Source organism: Melozone crissalis, unplaced genomic scaffold (assembly GCF_028551555.1).
Source record: "Melozone crissalis strain CALT ecotype California unplaced genomic scaffold, PUWL_Pcris_2 ptg000372l_1, whole genome shotgun sequence".
In the NCBI taxonomy this organism is placed as follows: Eukaryota; Metazoa; Chordata; class Aves; order Passeriformes; family Passerellidae; genus Melozone; species Melozone crissalis.
Genome location: NW_026536115.1, coordinates 363841 through 385921, shown reverse-complemented (window position 1 = coordinate 385921; position 22081 = coordinate 363841). Strand labels below are relative to the sequence as shown.

The following is a 22081-nucleotide window of genomic DNA, read 5'->3' as shown; positions in this document are numbered from 1 at the left end:
ATTCACGCTTAAATCAATATTCTGGGATTCTGCAAATGGCAAAAATGGTTGTAATTCATATTTCCTTTATTTTAGGGATTGAATTTTACCCTCCTGGAGCAGGAAGGGCTCCTGGAAAGCCCTGGAGGAGTCCCAGCTCTCCTGCTGCCCCATTTGGGCAGCCCATGGGGAACATCCCCTTCACAGAACCATCAAATAATTTGGGTCAATTTCTGTTCTTTTTTAATTTTTAACCCTTTAACCACCATGCCGCTTCCCAGCTCGGTTAAACCCAGCTGCAAGTCCAGGTTTGGGGTCCCAGGGAGAAGAGAGAAAAGTCACAGCGGGTTTGTAGCACCTGTGGTCACAGAGGAGGTGACAAAATCAACCATAAATGTCCCAATTTGGGTCTGGATGTCCTGCCAGGGCACTGAGGGTGCTGAGCTGATGGTGGCAGAGGTTCCTGACGTGTTCTGAAGGTTCCAGGTGTCTCAGACCAGGTTTCCTGAGGTGCTGAGCTGTTCATGGCAGAGGTCTGTGAAATGTTCTGAAGGTTCCAGGTGATTCAGGCCAGGTTTTCAGGAGCTCCAGCCCCACCTCCTTGCCCGGCTGGGTGACAGGTTTGGGGTCCCATGGAGATAAGAAAAGTCACATCTGGTTTGTAGCACCTGTGGTCACAGGGGAGGTGACAAAATCAATAATAAATATCCTAATTTGGGTCTGGATGTCCTGCCAGGGCACTGAGGGTGCTGAGCTGTTCATGGCAGAGGTTCCTGACGTGTTCTGAAGGTCCCAGGTAACCCAGGCCAGGTTTGCAGGGACACCTGAGGTGCTGAGCTGTTGGTGGCAGAGGTTCCTGAAATGCTCTGAAGGTCCCAGGTGTCTCAGACCAGGTTTCCTGAGGTGCTGAGCTGTTCATGGCAGAGGTTCATGACACACTCTGAAGGTTCCAGGTGATTCAGGCCAGGTCTGCAGGAGCTCCAGCCCCACCTCCCTGCCCTGCTCAGTGACAGGTTTGGGGTCCCATGGAGAAAAGAAAAGTCACAGCGGGTTTGTAGCACCTGTGGTCAGAGGAGGTGACAAAATCAACCATAAATGTCCTAATTTGGGTCTGGATGTCCTGCCAGGGCACTGAGGGTGCTGAGCTGATGGTGGCAGAGGTTCTTGCCATGTTCTGAAGGTCCCAGGTAACTCAGGCCACGTTTCCTGGTTTGGAGTCCCAGGGAGAAAAGAAAAGTCACAGCGGGTTTGTAGCACCTGTGGTCACAGAGGAGGTGACAAAATCAACCATAAATGTCCTAATTTGGGTCTGGATGTCCTCTCAGGGTGCTGATTGCTGCTGGGGGTGCTGAGCTGTAGGTGGCAGAGGTTCCTGACATGTTCTGAAGGTCCCAGGTGAATCAGGCCAGGTCTCCAGGACAAAAGCACCCCCAGATGGAGCTCCCTGTCCCTCCTGCTCCTTCAAACCAAGATCCCTGAAACCTTTAACATAAATATCAGGAAATTGCAGTTTCCTGCGCTGTTACACGTCTGTCTCCCTTCCACACGTGAATATTTCCTCATTTATTGCCGTGCTTTTGTCACCTGGGTTCTTCTCTGGCCTTTCTGGATTTTTCTCTGGGGTTTCCAGGTTCTTCTCTGGGGTTTCCACGTGTTCTTCTGTTACATATTGCATGTTGGATTTGGGATTTCCAGCTAAAAACCAGCACGTATTAATTATTCATTATTTACTATTTATTATTTATTATTTATTATATTTAGTATTTAGTATTTATTATTTTAAATAATATTTAGTAAAATTATTATTATTATTATTATTATTATTATTATTATCATTATCATCATCATCATCATTATCATTATTATCATTATTATCATTAACATTATCATTATCAATATTATCATTATCATTATTTAGTATTTATGGTCCCCACCTGCTCTGGCCACAGTCAGCAGCAATTAAATAAACCAAGAAATATTTATTATCATTAAATAAACAAGAATTATTTCTTCCAATTAACTATTATAATATTAATTGGATATTATAATTATTATAACATGTATAATATTATTATGGTAATTATTTATTATAATTAAACAAATTATAACACAACACTATAATTATTATAATGTTGTATACAACATTATAATTAAACAAATTATAATACAACAAGAATTATTTATTATAATTAAATATAACTTTAATTGAATATTAAAATATTGTAAAATTTATAATATTATTATGATAATTATTTATTATAATTAAATAAAACAAGAATTATTTGTTATTGAAAACAGGAACATATTTCCAAGAATATGTTAATTAAAGATTTTTACCTTGCCCATTCTTCTCATGGCCTGGACTCTCTTCATTAGATCTGGATTTATAACTCTCCAGTGTTTGCTCTGAAACATCATTTTCTGTGGAAAAAACCCCAAAAATTATTTTAAACAATTAAATTATTTAAATTTAATTAAATGAAATAAAAAAAATTAAACAATTTAGAAACAGAAATGAATTTTAAAATAATTAAATAATTAAAACCGCATGCATTTTAATTATGAGAATGAGATTTTTTTTTTCCATTATTCCTTCTCACACTTTGCCTTGAGCATAAAAATTCTGACAGAAGAGTCACAAAATGAGGATTTCTCAGCCTGACAGAGATCACCATTATCTCACAAAAATCCTGAGGGAAGAGTTAAAAAATGGGGATTTTCTAAGCCTGACAGAGATCACCATCACCTCATACACCATCACCTCACAAAAAAAATCCTGAGAGAAGAGTCATAAATTGGGAATTTATCAGCTTGACAGAGATCACCATCATCTCATCCAGCATCATCTCATAAAAATCCTGAGAGCTACAAAATGGGGATCTCATCATCCCAACAGAGATCACCATCATCACATAAAAATAATGAGAGAAGAGTTAGAAAATGGGGATTTAAAAGCCTGACAGAGATCAACATCATCTCATAAAAATCCTGAGAGAAGAATCATAATTTGGGGATTTTATCAGCCTGATAGAGATCACCATCATCTCATAAAAATCCTGAGAAAAGAGTTAGAAATTGAGGATTTATCAGCCTGAGAGAGATCACCATCATCTTACAAAAATTCTGAGAGAAGAGTCACAAAATGGGGATTTGTCAGCCTGACAGAGATCACCATCATCTCACACACCATCATCTCACAAAAATCCTAAGAGCTACAAAATGGGATCTCATCAGCCTGAGAAAGATCAGCATCACCTCACGAAAATCCTGAGAGAAAAGTTAGAAAATGGGGATTTCTCAGCCTGAGAAAGATCACCATCATCTCACAAAAACTGTGAGAGAGGAGTCGCAAGATGGGGATTTTATCAGCTTGACAGAGATCACCATCGTCTCCCAAAAATCATGACAGAAGAGTCCTAAAATGGGATCTTATCAGCCTGAGAGAGATCACCATCATCTCATAAAAATCCTGAGAGAAAAGTTAGAAAATGGGGATTTATCAGTCTGACAGAGATCACCATCACCTCATACATCATCATCTTACAAAAACCCTGAGAGAAGAGTTAGAAAATGGGCACCTCATTACCTTGACAGAGATCACATAATCTCACAAAAATCCAGAGAGTCCCAAATTGGAGATTTCTCACTCTGAGCACCCCAGGGATGGCCTTGACCCCCCCAATTCCCATTCCTCACCTCTCTTCCACACCCCGTGCGCTTTCTTCAGCTTCACCACGAACAGCAGCACGATGATGAGCAGCACCAGGACCAGAGCAGCCACCAGCATGGGCAGCAGGAGATTCTTCTCCTTCCTCAGGAGCCCTTTGGATTCGGGATTTTGCTCTGTAACAGAGGATCGTGCTGTTAAATGTGCTGGGAATTCAAACAGGAATTATTCACCCCAGTGATGCATTCCTGAAAAATCAACATTCTTTCCTGCAGGGCAAATCTGATTGGAGCAAAGAGACATTTTTGCAGTTATGTATTATTTTCCCTTTTATATATTTCCTTTATTTCCTTTTTTATATATTATTTATTTATATTGTTTATATATAAAAGGAAATATTTATAGTTTTCCTTGTATATATGTATGTATGTATATATGTATATATGTATATATATGTATAGATGTATATATGTATAGATGTATAGATGTATATATGTATAAATGTGTATATTTGTATATTTGTATATTTCTTTTTCCTTTCCTTTAGTTATGTCTACTTTTTCCTTTCCAAAACCTTCCAGTGATCATTTTCATCATTTACACTGGTTCCTAGAACAAATTGATTTTTCCAGCTGTGCTCCCCAGAATTTCCTCCCCTGCTACCCCATTCTATTCTCTGAGATTTTCTAAAATCTTCCTCTTTTGCTACTGCGTGAATTCCTCTCTTTCTGCAGGAACTGGCAGGACCAGAGCACACAGCCTCGAGCTGCACCAAGGGAAATACAGGCTGGATATTGGGAAAAGGTTTTTATAGAAAAGGTGATAAAGTTTTTCAGAGAAAGGGTGATAAAGTTTTTTTACAGAAAGGGTGATAAAGTTTTTCACAGAAATGGTGATGAATTCTGGAATGTTCTGCCCAGGGAGGTGGTGCAGTCCCCATCCCTGGGTGTGTTTAACAAAGCCTGGGTGTGGCACTGGGTGCCAGGGTTTGAGTTGAGGGGTTGGGGCTGGGTTGGACTCGATGATCTTTAGGATTTCCTCCAAATTTGTGATTCTGTGATTCTGTGAATCCTGTGATTTTGCGAATTCTGTGAAGAATTGTTGCACAGTGCCATCTAGTGCAGCCCATCAGAGCATCCCAACCCGGCTCCCACCCTGCTCCTCCAAGGAGAGGGATTTTGGCAGGGAAAAGGAGGGAACAAGCAGGAAACGCTGGGCCCTGTGTCCCACACTGCTCTGGGGTGCGGGATGGACCGCTGTGCCCGGCGGCATCTCTGCAATTGTCATCTCAGGGTTGAGAAATTCAGGGGGCTGAGACCGAACTCACCGCGCAGTGTGACGCCCGTGAGGTTTGGCTGGGCTGGGGCTGCTGGAATCCCTGGGGATGCAGAGGGGATGGAAACTTCTGGATCTTTTGGGGATGCAGAAGGGCTGGAAACTCCTGGAGGATTTGGGGATGCAGAAGGGATGGAAGCTTCTGGATTCTCTGGGGATGCAGAAAGGTTGGAAACTCCTGGATCATTTGGAGATGCAGAAGGGATGGAAACTTTCGGATCTTTTGGGGATGCAGAGGGGCTGGAAAATTCTGGATTCTCTGGGGATGCAGAAGGGCTGGAAATGTCTGGATTCTTTGGGGATGCAGAAGGGCTGGAAAATTCTGGATTCTCTGGGGATGCAGAAGGGCTGGATAATTCTGGATTCTCTGGGGATGCAGAGGGGCTGGATAATTCTGGATTCTCTGGGGATACAGAGGGGCTGGAAACTCCTGGATCATTTGGGGATGCAGAAGGGCTGCTGGAAACTTCTGTATTCTCTGGGGATGCAGAAGGGCTGGGAACTTCTGGTTCTTTTGGGGATGCTGAAGGGCTGGAAGTTTCTGGATTCTCTGGGGATGCAGAAGGGCTGGGAACTTCTGGTTGTTTTGGAGATGCAGAAGGGCTGGAAGGTTCTGGATTCTCTGGGGATGCAGATGGGTTGGTACCTGCTGGATTCCCTGGAGAACTGGAAACTTCTGGGCTCTCTGATGAGCTGGGAACTTCTCCATCTTCTGGAGGTCTGCTTGCTTCTTTGCAGCCTGAAGAAACCCACCAAAAATAATGACAAAAATCAGAAGAGACTTTGCCACCGAGCAGATCCTTGAAAAACCATCCTGCCCTGCTCTGTGCTCTGCATCATTTGGGTTTTCTACCCTGCTCTGGATTTTTATTGGGTTTTCTGCCCTGCTCTGGATTTTTATTGCATTTTCTACCCTGCTCTGGATTTTTATTGGATTTTCTGCCCTGCTCCATTCTCTGCATTGTTTTTTGGGTTTTCTGCCCTGTTCCATGCTCTGGATTGTTTGGATTTCTGCCCTACTCCATGCTCTGCATTATTTGGGTTTTCTACCCTGCTCCTTACTCTGCATTTTTTGGATTTTCTGCCCAGCTCCATTCTCTGGATGTTTTATTGGGTTTTCTGCCCTGCTCTGTGCTCTGGATTGTTTATTGGGTTTTCTGCTTTACTCCATGCTCTGCATTATTTGGGTTTTCTGCCCTGCTCCATTCTCTGCATTGTTTATTGGGTTTTCTGCCCTGCTCCATGCTCTGCATTATTTGGATTTTCTGCCCTGCTCCATACTCTGGATTTTTCATTGGATTTTCTGCCCTGTTCCATGCTCTGGATTGTTTGGATTTCTGCTTTGCTCCATGCTCTGCATTATTTGGGTTTTCTGCCCTGCTCCATGCTCTGCATTTTTTATTGGATTTTCTGCCCTGCTCCATGCCCTGCATTGTTTATTGGGTTTTCTGCCCTGCTCTGTGCTCTGGATTTTTTATTGGGTTTTCTGCTTTACTCCATGCTCTGCATTATTTGGGTTTTCTGTCTTGCTCCATGCCCTACATTGTTTATTGGGTTTTCTGCCCTGCTCCATACTCTGCATTTTTTGGATTTTCTGCCCGGGTCCAGTCTCTGCATTGTTTGTTTGGATTTTCTGTCCTGCTCCACGCCCTGCATTGTTCATTGGGTTTTCTGGCTGATCAGGGGTCTCACTTCCAGTCCCACCCTCCCCTTTCCTGCCCTCAGAATATTTTCCCTGCCCTTTCCTGCCCTTGCTGCCCTGAAATGAGGAATAAATGCCACACTTGGCCGTGGGGAGCTCGGGGCAGGAGCTGCTGCTCAGCTGTGGCACCGATGAACAGCCCCAAACCCATTTTTTGCCCCAGATTCCTCATTTCATTTAAAGACACATTTCTGTGTGTGTCTGGGACATTTTCACCAGCTCAGGGCACTGAATTAGAGAGGCAGAGCTGCAGTACCCGGGCTGGGAAGGTTCTGGAAGGCAAAGGATGCCACCAATCTTTGTGCCCCCAATTCCTCATTTTTTGCCCCCGATTCCTCATTTTTTGCCCCCAATTGCTCATTTTTTGCCTCAGATTCGTCATTTCAAAGCAGCCCCCACACTTGTGGGTGTCTGTATCATTTTCACCAGCTCAGGGCAGTGAATTGGAGAGCAGAGCTGCCGTACCCGAGCTGGGAAGGTTCTGGAAGGGAAAGGATGCCACCAATCTTTGTGCCCCCAATTCCTCATTTTTTGGCCCCTTATTCCTCATTTTTTGCCCCAGATTCCTCATTTTAAAGCACCCCCCACACTTGTGGGTATCTGTATCATTTTCACCAGCTCAGGGCACTGAATCAGAAAGCAGAGCTGCAGTACCTGAGCTGGGAAGGTTCTGGAAGGGGAAAGATGCCACGAGTCTCTGTGTCCCCAATTCCTCATTTTTTGCCCCCAGTTCCTCATTTTTTGCCCCAGATTCCTCATTTCAAAGCACCCCCCACACTTGTGGTGTATCAGGGACATTTTCACCAGCTCAGGGCAGTGAAATCGGAGGGCAGAGCTGCAGTACCCGGGCTGGGAAGGTTCTGGAAGGTGACAGGTGCCAGCAGTCTCCGTGCCCCCAGCGCAGGGTGCCCGATGGCACAGCTGGCTGTCACTGTCACCCCCGGGCTGTAGCTCAGGACCCTCAGGGTGCTCCTGCTGCTCCAGCTGCTCCCATCGGCTCCCAGCTCGTGCCTGGTGTCGCCTGCAGGCCCGTGGGGAGAAAAAAAATTAAAAATAAAAGAGAATAAAATAAAACTAAATTAAATTAAATAAAGTAAAAAAAGATTAAAATAAAATAAAATAAAATAAAATAAAATAAAATAAAGTAAAAAAAGATTAAAATAAAATAAAATAAAATAAAATAAAATAAAATAAAATAAAACAAATGGAATATAATGGAATGGAATGGAATAGAATAGAATAGAATAATAAAGTAAAATAAAATAATAAAAAAGAATAAAATAAAGTAAAAAAAAAGTAAAAATAAAATAGAATGAAATAGAATAAAATAAAGTAAAATAAAATAATAAAAAAATAAAATAAAGTAATAAAAAGGAAAAGATAAAATAAAAATAAAATTTAAAAAATTAAATAGAATAAAATAAAATAAAATAGAATAGAATAAAATAAAATAAAGTAAAAAATATTAAAAAATATAAAATAATAAAAATAAAATAAAATAAAAAAGAATAACATAAAATAAAATAAAATAAAAATAAAATAAAATAAAATAGAATAAAATAAAATAAAATAAAATAAAATAAAGTAAAATAAAATAAAATAAAATAACATAAAATAAAATAAAATAAAATAAAAGAATTTCTATCACCCTGAAATCCTGCTCTCCTACAGCACAGCTTTGACTCTTCCCCTTTCCCAGCTGCTGGAATTTACACAGAGGATTCCTTACTTTGCCACAAGGAATTAGGGGGAGTCTGGTGGGATTCCCACTCCTCCTCCTCCTCCTAATTCCGATGATATAAAAAATAAAATTGTATTTAATGTAACCAGAGATGTGTGGAGGTGGAGGTATTTCAGATATTTGCCCGAAGGACACAAATATTAAAAATATTTCTGTTTATAATGCAGAGCTTCTGATGCTCCCTGTGCTCTTTTACCCTGAAACAAAAAAATTCCCAATAAAAATAAAATAAAATAAAATAAAACAATCCCAATAAAAATAAAATGAACCTTCCCAACTCTGCATTTCTCAACCCTTTTTTCCATCCCCAGCAGGGCCCGGTGAGAGCTCCAAAAGGATTCCAGAGCCCCAAAAGGATTCCAGAGCCCCAATGGATTCCAGAGCCCCAAAGGGATTCCAGAGCTCCAAAAGGATTCCAGAGCCCCAAAAGGATTCCAGAGCCCCAAAAGGATTCCAGAGCTCCAAAGGGATTCCAGAGCCCCAAAAGGATTCCAGAGCTCCAAAGGGATTCCAGAGCCCCAAAGGGATTCCAGAGCTCCAAAAGGATTCCAGAGCCCCAAAAGGATTCCAGAGCCCCAAAAGGATTCCAGAGCCCCAAAAGGATTCCAGAGCTCCAAAGGGATTCCAGAGCCCCAAAGGGATTCCAGAGCTCCAAAAGGATTCCAGAGCCCCAAAAGGATTCCAGAGCCCCAAAAGGATTCCAGAGCTCCAAAGGGATTCCAGAGCTCCGGAAGGATTCCAGAGCTCCAAAGGGATTCCAGAGCCCCAAAAGGATTCCAGAGCTCCAAAAGGATTCCAGAGCCCCAAAAGGATTCCAGAGCTCCAAAAGGATTTCACAGCTCCAAAAGGATTCCAGAGCTCCAAAAGGATTCCAGAGCCCCAAAAGGATTCCAGAGCTCCAAAGGGATTCCAGAGCTCCGGAAGGATTCCAGAGCTCCAAAGGGATTCCAGAGCTCCAAAAGGATTCCAGAGCTCCAAAGGGATTCCAGAGCTCCAAAGGGATTCCAGAGCCCCAAAAGGATTCCAGAGCTCCAAAGGGATTTCAGAGCTCCAAAGGGATTCCAGAGCTCCGAAAGGATTCCAGAGCTCCGAAAGGATTCCAGAGCTCCAAAAGGATTCCAGAGCCCCAAAAGGATTCCAGAGCTCCGAAAGGATTCCAGAGCTCCAAAGGGATTCCAGAGCTCCAAAAGGATTCCAGAGCTCCAAAGGGATTTCAGAGCTCCAAAGGGATTCCAGAGCTCCGAAAGGATTCCAGAGCTCCGAAAGGATTCCAGAGCTCCAAAAGGATTCCAGAGCCCCAAAAGGATTCCAGAGCTCCAAAAGGATTCCAGAGCTCCAAAAGGATTCCAGAGCTCCAAAAGGATTTCACAGCTCCAAAGGGATTCCAGAGCTCCAAAAGGATTCCAGAGCCCCAAAAGGATTCCAGAGCTCCAAAAGGATTTCACAGCTCCAAAGGGATTCCAGAGCTCCGAAAGGATTCCAGAGCTCCAAAGGGATTCCAGAGCCCCAAAAGGATTCCAGAGCTCCAAAAGGATTCCAGAGCTCCGAAAGGATTCCAGAGCTCCAAAAGGATTCCAGAGCTCCCAAGGGATTCCAGAGCCCCAAAAGGATTCCAGAGCTCCAAAGGGATTCCAGAGCCCCAAAAGGATTCCAGAGCTCCGAAAGGATTCCAGAGCCCCAAAAGGATTCCAGAGCTCCGAAAGGATTCCAGAGCCCCAAAAGGATTCCAGAGCTCCGAAAGGATTCCAGAGCCCCAAAAGGATTCCAGAGCTCCAGAAGGATTTCACAGCTCCAAAAGGATTCCAGAGCTCCAAAGGGATTCCAGAGCCCCAAAAGGATTCCAGAGCTCCAAAGGGATTCCAGAGCCCCAATGGATTCCAGAGCTCCCAAGGGATTCCAGAGCTTCAAAGGGATTCCAGAGCTCCAAAGGGATTCCAGAGCCCCAAAAGGATTCCAGAGCTCATCTTTGGCAGCAGCTCAGCAATCACAGCTGCCCTGCCCTGCTGAGCCCTGCTGGGGGCAGTAATTAACATTTATTAGCTATTTGCTGATTAGTGTCAATATTTGCAGCAAGTGATTAAAGCTGGGGAGGGGAGGGAGAGAAAGAGAGTCACTCCAAGCCTTCAAAAAATGGAGAAAAACACAAAAATTGGAGAAATAGTGAATTAAGGCAATGAATTTTTATATTTCGAACAATTAAATTTTTGTGTCTCATATTTTCATGTAAAAGTGGCTGCTCTGAAGGGCAGCCGAGGATGAACGAAGGCAGCTCTGAGGGGATTTCCTGGGGCTGGGAAATTCCATGCTGAAATTCCAGGCATGGAATTTGGGTTTGTTTTATCCCAGTGCAATTCAGTGCTGAAATTCCAGGATTTTGGGTTTTATCCCAGTGGAATTTTGTGCTGAAATTCCAGGATTTTGGCTTTATTTTATCCATGTGCAATTCAGTGCTGAAATTCCAGGATTTTGGGTTTTATCCCAGTGGAATTTTGTGCTGAAATTCCAGGATTTTGGCTTTATTTTATCCATGTGCAATTCAGTGCTGAAATTCCAGGATTTTGGGTTTTATCCCAGTGGAATTTTGTGCTGAAATTCCAGGGATTTGGAGTTCAATTTATCCCAGTGCAATGCAGTGCTGAAATTCCAGGATTTTGGCTTTATTTTATCCATGTGCAATTCAATGCTGAAATTCCTAGATTTTGGGATTTATCCCAGTGCAATTCAATGCTGAAATTCCAGGATTTTGGGATTTATCCCAGTGCAATTCAGTGCTGAAATTCCGGAATTTTGGCTTTATTTCACCCCAGTGCAATTTCATGCTGACTGTTCCCCGGAGCTGCAGCCGTGAATCACAGACCCAGCCGATATTTCCCCCTCCAGCACCTTCAAACCACCCCAAAACTGCCCAAAACCCCGATTTTAGTGCTCAAAGACCCTTCAAACTCTTACCTGGGAGCTCAATGCCGTTGTCCAAGAGCCAGGAAATCTGGGGCTGGGGTCTGCCCCCCCGGGTGTGGCAGGAGAGTTTGATGCCCCTTTCCTCATCCTGGGAGATTTCCAGCACTGGGTGGGAAGGAGGAGCTGAAACAGGGAGGTTTAGCATCAGTTTAGGGGAATTTTCTACTCCTTTTTATCAGTATTTTTTCCTTTTTTCATCAGAATTCTTTCTTTTTTTTTTTCAGCATTATTTCTTCTTTTTTCCATCAGCATTTTTGGAGGGTGTTGCAGGCCCCCAGCTGGGTAATAATTAGCATGGACCCCATGATCCAGAAGGAATGAGGGCCACTTTATTATTAGAAATAATTATTATTAAATTATTAATTATTATTGAAATTATTTGTTATTACAGTTCTTATGGAAACAACGGAAACCCTAAGAATTTATTATTAGAAATCTGCAGTTTTTATGGAAAACCTAAGACTTTATTACTAGAAATTTACAGTTCTTATAGAAAAAATTAAAACATAAGATTTTATTATTAGAAATCTACAGTTCTTATAGAAAACCTTAGACTTTATTATTAGAAATTTATAGTTCTTATGGAAACAATGGAAAACCTAAGGTTTTATTGTTAGAAATCTAGTTTTTATAGAAAAAATTAAAACCTAGTATTTTATTATTAGAAATCTACAGATCTTATAGAAATAATGGAAAACGTAAGAATTTGTAATTAGAAATTTACAGTTTTTATAGAAACAATTAAAACCTAAGATTGTATAAATAATGGTTACAGAGAGATAATAATTCTTTGAATTCTTTGAATTTTGGAGAACCATATCTATAAACAATGGTTACAGAAAGAGAGATAATAATGGTTTGAATTCTTTGAATTCTTTGACTTTTAGAGAACCTTATCTATAAACAATGGCAGAAAGAGAGATAATAAATGCTTGAATTTTTAAAATTCTTTGAATTGTTTGAATTCTCTGAATTTTAGAGAACCATATCTATAAACAATGGTTACAGAAAGAGGGATAATAATTGTATGAATTGTTTGAATTCCTTGAATTCTTTGAATTCTGGAGAACCATATTTATAAATGATGGTTACAAAAGGAGAGATAATTATTATTTGAGCTCTTTTCCTCTAAGCTCCCCACAGCTTCCCAGGATTTTTCTGGGAAGGATTTTTCTGCTTTCTGTGGCTGCTGCCGCAGGAGGGGACTGATAAAAGCAAAATGGAAAAATTGATGTAAAAATTGACGGAAAAATTCAGGTGTGGATTTGAGGAACTGGCTCTGTTCTGCCCCAGGTACAAATCCAAATCAGATGGTTACAGAAAGAGAGATAATAATTATTTGAATTCTTTTCCTCTAAGATCCCACAGCTTCCCAGGATTTTTCTGGGAAGGATTTTTCTGCTTTCTGTGGCTGCTGCCGCAGGAGGGGACTGATAAAAGCAAAATGGAAAAATTGATGTAAAAATTGACGTAAAAATTGGTGTAAAAATTGATGTAAAACTGATGTAAAAATTGGAGTAAAAATTGATGCAAAATTGACGTAAAAATTGACGGAAAAATTCAGGTGTGGACTTGAGGAGCTCGCTCTGTTCTGCCCCAGGTACAAAACCAAAGCAGGGGAGGGAACTCACCCAAAATCTGAACGTTCTGGCTGCGGGCTCTGACGTGCCGGGTGTAGTGCAGGCACCTGTAAATCCCCTCGTCCTGCAGGGTCAGGTTGGAGAGCTGGATGGACAGTTCATCCCTGGAGTACCTCAGCAGTTTGTACCTCCGGTCCCTCAGAACTGCCCGAACAGAAAATCCAGCTCAGGAAAAAAGCCTGGTGTCGTAGGAAGGGGACCAGGACACCAGGTGGCTCATCACAGGTCCAGTTTATTGAAGAAAGCATCAAACACTTATACAGCAAATAATGAGCTCATGAATATTCTGTAAGCCAAGCAATCTATTGGTTAAACTATACCATGAACTCTTCCTCATTCCTTGGGGTTTACATCTGTCTTTTCTCATGTCTCTCTCACTATTTATTATGCTACTACAGCTAGGCCCAAGGACACGCTATCTAGCAGGTGCAGAACTTGGAATTAGCCACGGCTTTGTACTTTTCCAGTCTCTAGTCACCTAAATTTCCCAACAGTGGCTATATGTACCTATAGTAACATGCACATACTGGAGCCTACCAAACCTAGCTACATGCGTGGCATCCGTTTGCCATTTCTCATTCATTTCTAAACCTCGAGGATTAACTCCGCAGCCCAGACCTATTCCCCCATTATGATAATTGCATATTGGACATGCCCTTGGCTTCTGATAAGCCCAAAATCAAAGTTCCTCACCAACCCTTTCGCATTTTGATGTTATCCACTATGGGCTTCTCTTGCTAAGGTATGCTTATCAACAGGACAAGAGTTATCAATGGGTAAGGTAACCAATTTATCTGCACGCTCATTCCCTTCTCCTAGGCCCTCGGACCACTTATGGCTCCTGATACGGATTACAGAGAACACCGCACTTCTATCGCGGAGAGCTTTCTGTCGAAGGAAGGGGACCAGGACACCAGCTGGTTCATCACAGGTCCAGTTTATTAGAGAAAGCATCAAACACTTATACAGCAAATAATCAGCTTATGAATATTCTGTGAGCCAAACACTCTATTGGTTAAACTATACCATGAACTCTTCCTCATTCCTCAGGGGTTACACCTCTCTTTTCTCATGTCTCTCTCTCACTATTTGTTATCCTACTCCAGCTAGGCCCAAGGACGCGCTATCTCACCGGTGCAGTATTACAGCAACCTGAGTGGGTCGCTGGGGATGGTGAGAGAAGGAAAAGAATCTTGTTTCTTGATCAGAAGGCTGGATTTATTGATATATGATGTATAATACATTATAACTATACTAAAAGGAATAAAGAGAGAAGTTGCAGAGGCTGCTGCTCTAAGAATAGAAAGAAAAGAATCTCTAACAAAGTTGTGTCCAGGGACTCTGTCCCCAGCTTGCTCCTGCGATTGGCTCTTAATTATAAACATGGGAACATGAACCAATCGCAGGTGCATCCTATTGCATTTACAGCAGCTGATAACAATTGTTTACATTCTCTTTCTGGGGCCTCAGCTTCCCAGAAAACGAACAAGTCCCAAAGAAAGGATTTCTGTGAAAAAAATGTCTGCGACAGTGCAGGACTTGGAATCAGCCACGACTTTGGACTTTTCCAGTCTCTAGTCACCTAAATCTCCCAACAGCTTGGGGAGAGGTTTTATTTTATGGCATTTTAAAGTTTTAATTTTTTCATGAAAGCATCTCCCAGGGCAGCTCTACTCTCCTTTCTTGACTTTCTGATCTTTAATTCTCCCCTCCTGCTGCACAATTCTCAGGAGTCCTCGGGCTCAACCCAACAAATCCATGAACTTTTCCCACAATTGCAGCCCAGAAAATGCAACTTCTGCACTTAAACTGAACTGAAACTGTGCTTTGTACAAACAGCAGGGGGAAGAGACCTCAAAACTTCTCTTTTTAATCTTAATTTTATTTTTTAGCTGAGGTTTTGACAGAATACTGAGCTGGAAGGAAATCCCAGCAATTTGGGCGAATCCCAATAATTTTAATTTTATAATTAAAGGTATTTAATTTTATAATTAAATTTACTTAATAAATTCAAATAATAAATAATTAAATGTATTTTAAAGAAATGTAATTGAATAATTTATTGAATTTATTTTCATTTTAGAATCAAGATTTAATTTATTTATTTTATTTATTTATTTATTTTATTTAATTTTAGAATTAATTTATTTAACTTAGAATTAATTAGTTTGATTTAATTTTATAATTTAATTAATTAATCAATTAACTACTACCACCAATAATAATAAATCATATTTAATAATAGTACATTTTTATATTTTCCATCTATTTGAAAGAGATAATTATATTTAATGCTAATGCTAATACTACTACTACTACCACCAATAATAATAATTATATTTAATAATAGTAAATTTTTATATTTTTCACATATTTTTAACCCTGCAGTTCTTTAGTGTGTAAGTCTAAACTTCACACACAGTGGGAGCTGCTGCTTCCCCATTCTGGGCAGACACAACAATTCCTCTCCAGGATTTCAGCTTTTGTATTTTATATTTTCCATCTATTTGAAAGAGATGATGTTATATTTGATACTAACACTAATGCTATTACTACTACTACTACTACTACCACCACCACCAATAATAATAAATTATATTTAATAATAGTATATTATTATATTTTCTATAGATTTGAAAGATATATTAGATTTAATACTAATGCCGCTACTACTAATAATAATAATAATAATGAATCATATTTAATAACAGTAAATTATTATATTTTTCACATATTTGTAACCCTGCAGTTCTTTAGTACAGAACTCCAAACTCCATGTAAATTATGAGCTGCTGCTTCCCCATTCTGGGCAGACACAACAATTCCTCTCCAGGATTTCAGCTTTAATATTTTATATTTTATGTTTTCCATCTATTTGAAAGAGATGATATCATATTTAATGCTAACACTACTACTACCAATAACAATAAATGATATTTAATAAGAGTATATTATTATTTTTCCATCTATTTGTAACCCTGCAGTTCTTTAGTGCAGAACTCCCAACCCCACACACAGTGGGAGCTGCTGCTTCCCCATTCTGGGCAGACACAACAATTCCTCTCCAGGATTTAAGCTTTTATATTTTATATTTTCCATCTATTTCAAAGAGATTATATATTTAATACTAATATTAGTGATACTACTACTACTACCACTACTATATTATGTTTATTAATAGTATATTATTATATTTTCCATCTATTTGTAACCCTGCAGTTCTTTAGTGTGTAACTCTAAACTCCACACACAGTGTGGAGTTTCCCATTTGGGACAGACACAACAATTCCTCTCCAGGATTTCAGCTTTTCTATTTTCTACATATTTGAAAGAGATGATATTATATTTAACATTAATACTAATACTACCAATAATAATAAATTATATTCAATAACAGTATATTGTTATATTTTCCATCTGTTTGTAACCCTGCAGTTCTTTAGTGCAGAACTCCAAACTCCACACACAGTGGGAGCAGCTGCTTCCCCATTCGGGGCAGACACAACAATTCCTCTCCAGGCCTGGCAATCAAGGACACCTCACTGCCTCAGGGCCCAGAGATGGAAACAAAAGGGGATTTGGGGCAGCAAACTTGGGGTCAATGACTTCATTGGCTGAAGCTGGAATTGGCAGATTCACCCCCAAAATGTAAATGGACCAAACTTATAAAAGTGTGAAACCTGTGACCCGTTGTCCATTTTTGGGTGGGTTTTGTCTGCCCTAAATGTACCTGAAGGCCATTCCATAAACAGAAAGGCCTTTCAATAAAGAGAAAACCACTGTTTTTTATGCTTTTAATTTTCTCTGGCCTCTGTATTTAGGTAGCCCCAAAAGGCACCAAATTCTGGTGACCACAAAGGACCCTCTGGGCCCAGCCACAACCTCCCCTGTTGGCACCAGGGTGGCAGCAGGGCCAGCTCAGTGTCCCCAGCGTCAACCTCCGCTCTGATTTCACACTTACCCTGCTGGGCATTGAGGAAAATGGTGAAATTGCGAGGGTTCAGCCACTGCAGGGTGAAGTTGTGGTTGCTGAGGGTGCTGAAGGTGCAGTTCAGGTTTAGATTTTCTCCTTCCTTCAGAGCCACAGAGTCACTGGCAGCCCCTGCAAACGTCCCTGACACGCACCGGGGGAAAAAACAAATTGGAAATTGTGACACAAAGCAAAGCAGGGATATTTTGCACAGGGTGATGTGGTAATTTTCCTTTATTTGCAATTTTTTTTAGTATTTCTACATTGCCAGTATGGTTGTAGGCATATAAATAGATTATTTTCATTGGACAGGTCATCTGTGTGACAAAGGTTTGGGGTCTCCGCCTGCCAGCACCACCTGATTATTAATTATTAAATAATTATTAAACCAGTTTTAGTTATTAGCCAAGAAAGCATTTCATTATTAGCTAATAGAGAACTGAAGCAGACCCATTTCATGCACTGTATTTAAACACAGACATTCAATTTTTACTTATTTCATCATTATAACTAAATAATATTCAAGGTCCTTTCCAACCCAAACCATTCTCTGATTTTGTGTCTCATTTGCTCAGTGAATGATTTCCCAACACCTCTAAAAATGAGACTTTTTTATTCAGAAATGAAACTTCTTTTGAAAAAACCCAAACCTGGGCTGGCAGAGGTTACTAAAATGAAATTATGAAATTTCACTCTCTCTTCTCCCAGCTCATTTACAGGCTGGCAGTAAAATGTATTTTTCCTCTCCAGCCATTCTAAGGCAGATTAAAAACTTTATGAGAATATTTGATGATAGTTTGAATGAATTTTGCCTTCTCCAGACAAAAATACCCTGGAGAATTCCAACATTGGTGCCTGCCTTGGAGTTGGGTAAATGGGCAGCGGGAGAGTTTTGGTTTCATTCCTGTTTTGCGTGTTTTGATTTGATTTTCCACGCGGCTGTCGACTGCCAGTTCCCACTGCAGTTTGGGGAAATGAATCTTTCGGGGCTTTGGGGAAGATTTTCACATTTTTAACCATTTTAAATCGCTCAGAAATGAGGGGCTTTTTTGTCAGGAATTTTGCTTTTGTAATCAAAAGCTGGTTCTACTACAAAAGTTTTGATTTTTGTGCCTCCAGAACCAGCCCTGTCTCCCTGTAGGACGGTTCCCCGTGGGGATTGCGGCTGTCAGGGGAGCTGTGGCAGGAGGTGAGAGTTGTTTGGAGGCAGCTGGGGCTCTGTGTGGTTTCTCACAGCCCCCTCGGGTATTTCTGTCCCCGTGATGGTTTCCTGTCACCCCCGGCAGCGTGGGGACATCGCACCTCTGGGGGTGACGGCAGCCAGGCCGAGCAGGAGGAGCTGGGGGTGTTGGTGCCGTTCCAACCCGGGGCAGAAATGGAATTTCCATGGGGAACCCACTGGGAAATGGGGTTTATTTTTATTTATTTTATTTTTATTCACAGCGTGACTCACAGGGCAGCTCTCCCCAGCGCGGGGGCTCTGCTGTGGTCCCCAAATGTGGGAATGTCCCCATGGCAGCTCCACGTGGATCCCACCTGGAACAACCCCTGTGCCACCAAGGACAGGTCCCTGGGCAGAAAGGGCAGCAGTTTGGGGTGGGATTGCAGGAGGCTCCGAGCACAGGGTTCTGCTCTGGCTGCTGCTCTTGCAGCCCCCAGGAAGTGACTGAGCTGCCTGCACTGAGGCTTGCACGGAGAGCAGGGTGCAGAGTGAGCTGTGAGCCACAACCACCCTGCTCAGTGAGTTTGGTGCAGTTATCTGTGAGATTGTAACCCTCTATCATCCTATTTAATAATATTGGTGCAGTTAGCTGAGAGATTGTAACCCACAGCCACCCAATGTAATGGTTTTGGTGCAGTTATCTGTGAGATTGTAACCCTCTATCATCCTATTTACTGATTTTGGTGCAGTTATCTGTGAGACTGCTACTCACAGAGCCAACCCTTTAAATGAGTTTGGTGCAGTTATCTGTGAGATTGTAACCCACAATCATCCTCTTTAATAATTTTGGTGCAGTTATCTGTGAGATTGTAACCCACAATCATCCTCTTTAATAATTTTGGTGCAGTTATCTGTGAGCCTGTAACCCACAGAGTCATGCCTTTCAATGAGTTTGGTGCAGTTATTTGTGGGATTATAACCCACAATCATCCTATTTAATAATTTCAGTGCAGTTATCTGTGAGCCTGTAATCCACAATCATCCCATTTAATGAGTGAGTTTTCATGCAGTTATCTGTGAGATTCTAACCCTCTATCATCCTATTTACTGATTTTGGAGCAGTTATCTGTGAGATTCTAACCCACAATCATCCTATTTACTGATTTTGGTGCAGTTATCAGTGAGATTGTAACCCACAATCATCCTATTTAATAATCTTGGTACAGTTATCTGTGAGATTGTTACTCACAGAGCCAACTCTTTTAATGATTTTGGTGCAGAGTTATCTGTGAGATTCTAACCCTCTATCATCCTATTTACTGATTTTGGAGCAGTTATCTGTGAGATTGTAACCCACAATCATCCTATTAATAATTTTGGTGCAGTTATCTGTGAGCCTGTAATCCACAGAGCCACCCCAATTAATGATTTTGGTGCATTTAATTGTGAGCCTGTAATCTACAATCGTCCCATTTAATGAGTGAGTTTTGGTGCAGTTATCTGTGAGCCTGTAACCCACAATCATTTCATTTCGTGTTTTTGGTGCAGTTATCTGTGAGATTCTAACCCACTATCATCCTCCTATTTAATGATTTTGGCACAGAGTTATCTGTGAGATTGTCACCCACGGAAGCACCCCATTTAATGAGTGAGTTTTCATGCAGTTATCTGTGAGATTATAACCCACAATCACCATATTTACTGATTTTGGTGCAGAGTTATCTGTGAGATTGTAACCCACAATCATCCTCTTTAATAATTTTGGTGCAGTTATCTGTGAGCCTGAAATCCACGATCCTATTTAGTGATTTCGGTGCAGTTATCTGTGAGCCTGTAACCCACAATCACCCCATTTAATGAGCTTTGGTGCAGTTATTTGTGAGATTGTAACCCACAATCACCCTGTTTAATAATTTTGGCGCAGAGGTGTCTGTGAGCCTGTAACCCTCAATCATTTCATTTAGTGATTTTGGTGCAGAGTTATCTGTGAGGTTCTAACCCACAGCCACCCCATTTAATAAGTTAGTTTTGGTGCAGTTATCTGAGATTGTAACCCACAATCACCCCAATTAATGAATTAGTTTTGGTGCAGATGTCTGTGAGATTCTGACCCACAATCACCCTGTTTAATGAGTCAGTTTTGGTGCTGTTATAGATGAGTAACACAACAGCGTATTCTGTTAAGGTTTTAATAAACCTTTTAACTTTTTGCAAGCGAGTATTATTTCTCACAGATGCAGTTATCTGTGAGCCTGCAATCTACAGAGCCACCCCAATTGATTAATGAGTTTTTTTGGTGCAGTTATCTGTGAGATTGTAACCCACAGAGCCATCCCATTTAATGACTTTTGGTGCAGTTATCTATGAGCCTGTAACCCACTATTACTCTAATTAATTAATGAGTTAGTTTTGGTGCAGTTATCTGTGAGCCTGTAACCCGCAGAGCCACCCCATTTAATAATTTTCGTGCAGAGTTATCTGTGAGATTGTAGCCCACAGCCACCCCATTTAATGAAGTTTTTTTGGTGCAGTTATCTGTGAGATTATAACCCACAATCACCCCATTTAATGAGTTGTTTTTGTCCTGGCTGCTGCCCTCTGGATGGAGCTGAATTAATTCTGGAAGCCAAGGCAGCAGCTACAAATTCATCCTGCAGAAAACCTAAAGCGGTTTTCTTTTCCAAAGGACTTTGCAAGTTCTCCCTGAGTTGCTCTGACTTCACACCAAAAAGGGCAAATTTGGATTTCGGAGCCAGGCAAAGCAAGCAGTGACCCCCTGCCCAAATTTAAGGCAGAATTTTTGGATACCCCAAAGCTTTGTCACCCAGGAGTAACTCGGTGTCACTGATCCTGGGTTTGGGACTCGGTGAGCTCACTGACCCCTGAATGGGGTGACAACTCCTAAATGGGGTGACAGAATTGGGAATGGGGTGATGTCCTGGTTCATGGCAAATCTGGGAGAGAACCCCCAAAGGGGATCCTCTAGAAAAGTAGATCCAGTTGGCCAGGACACCGGGACAGGACAAAATCGGGAAAGGGGTGAAAAAACTGGGAATGGGGTGATGTACTGGTTCAGGGCAAATTTGGGAGAGAATTCCCAGAGGGGATCCTCTAGAAAAGCAGATCCAGTTGGCCAGGACACTGGGACAGGACAGGACAAAATTGGGAAAGGGGTGCCAAAATTGGGAAAGAGATGACAAAACTGGGAATTGGGTGGCAAGACTGGAAATGGGGCAATGTCCTGGTTCAGGGCAAATTTGGGAGAGGATTCCCAGAGGGGTTCCTCTAGAAAAGCAGATCCAATTGGCCAGGACACCGGGACAGGACAAAACTGGGAAAGGGGTGACAAAATCGGGAATGGGGTGACAAAACTGGAAATGGGGTGACAAAACTGGGAATGGGGTGATGTCCTGGTTCAGGGCAAATTTGGGAGAGAACCCCCAAAGTGGTTCCTCTAGAAAAGCAGATCTAATTGGTCAGGACATCGGGACGGGACAAAATTGGGAAAGGGGTGACAAAGCTGGGAAAGGGGTGCCAAAATTGGGAACTGGGGGGCAAAATCGGGAAAGGGGTGCCATTATAGCTGTGTCACCCCGGTGCCAGCAGCACAGCAGGACTGGGGAGGAGAGCTGGGCCGAGCTGAAGCCGGGCTTACCTTGCAGCAGGAGCAGCGGCACGGCGAGCAGCGCCCCGGGCACGCTCATGCTGGGCTGGGCTGAGCCGAGCCGGGCTGAGCTTGGCTGAGCCGGGCTGGGCTGAGCCGGGCTGAGCTTGGTTGAGCTGAGCTGAGCCGGGCTGGGCTGAGCTGGGCTGAGCTGGGCTGGGCTGAGCTTGGCTGAGCCGGGCTGGGCTGAGCCGGGCTGAGCTTGGCTGAGCTTGGCTGAGCTGAGCCGGGCTGGGCTGGGCTGAGCTGGGCTGGGCTGAGCC

The 22081-nt window shown here is 41.9% G+C and overlaps 1 protein-coding gene across 1 annotated transcript; it reads right to left on the bottom strand.

Moving 5' to 3' along the window:
* Positions 1-1501: 1501 nt before the first annotated feature.
* On the bottom strand, positions 1502-21858 carry CRTAM (cytotoxic and regulatory T cell molecule). Its single transcript, XM_054294911.1, has 9 exons — positions 21810-21858; positions 16984-17136; positions 13014-13166; positions 11374-11505; positions 7528-7704; positions 5097-5720; positions 3676-3849; positions 2317-2400; positions 1502-1674 (listed from the first exon to the last, which is right to left on the bottom strand). Exons 1-9 carry the CDS (start codon positions 21856-21858, stop codon positions 1502-1504), a joined length of 1719 nt encoding a protein of 572 aa, XP_054150886.1.
* Positions 21859-22081: the final 223 nt, after the last annotated feature.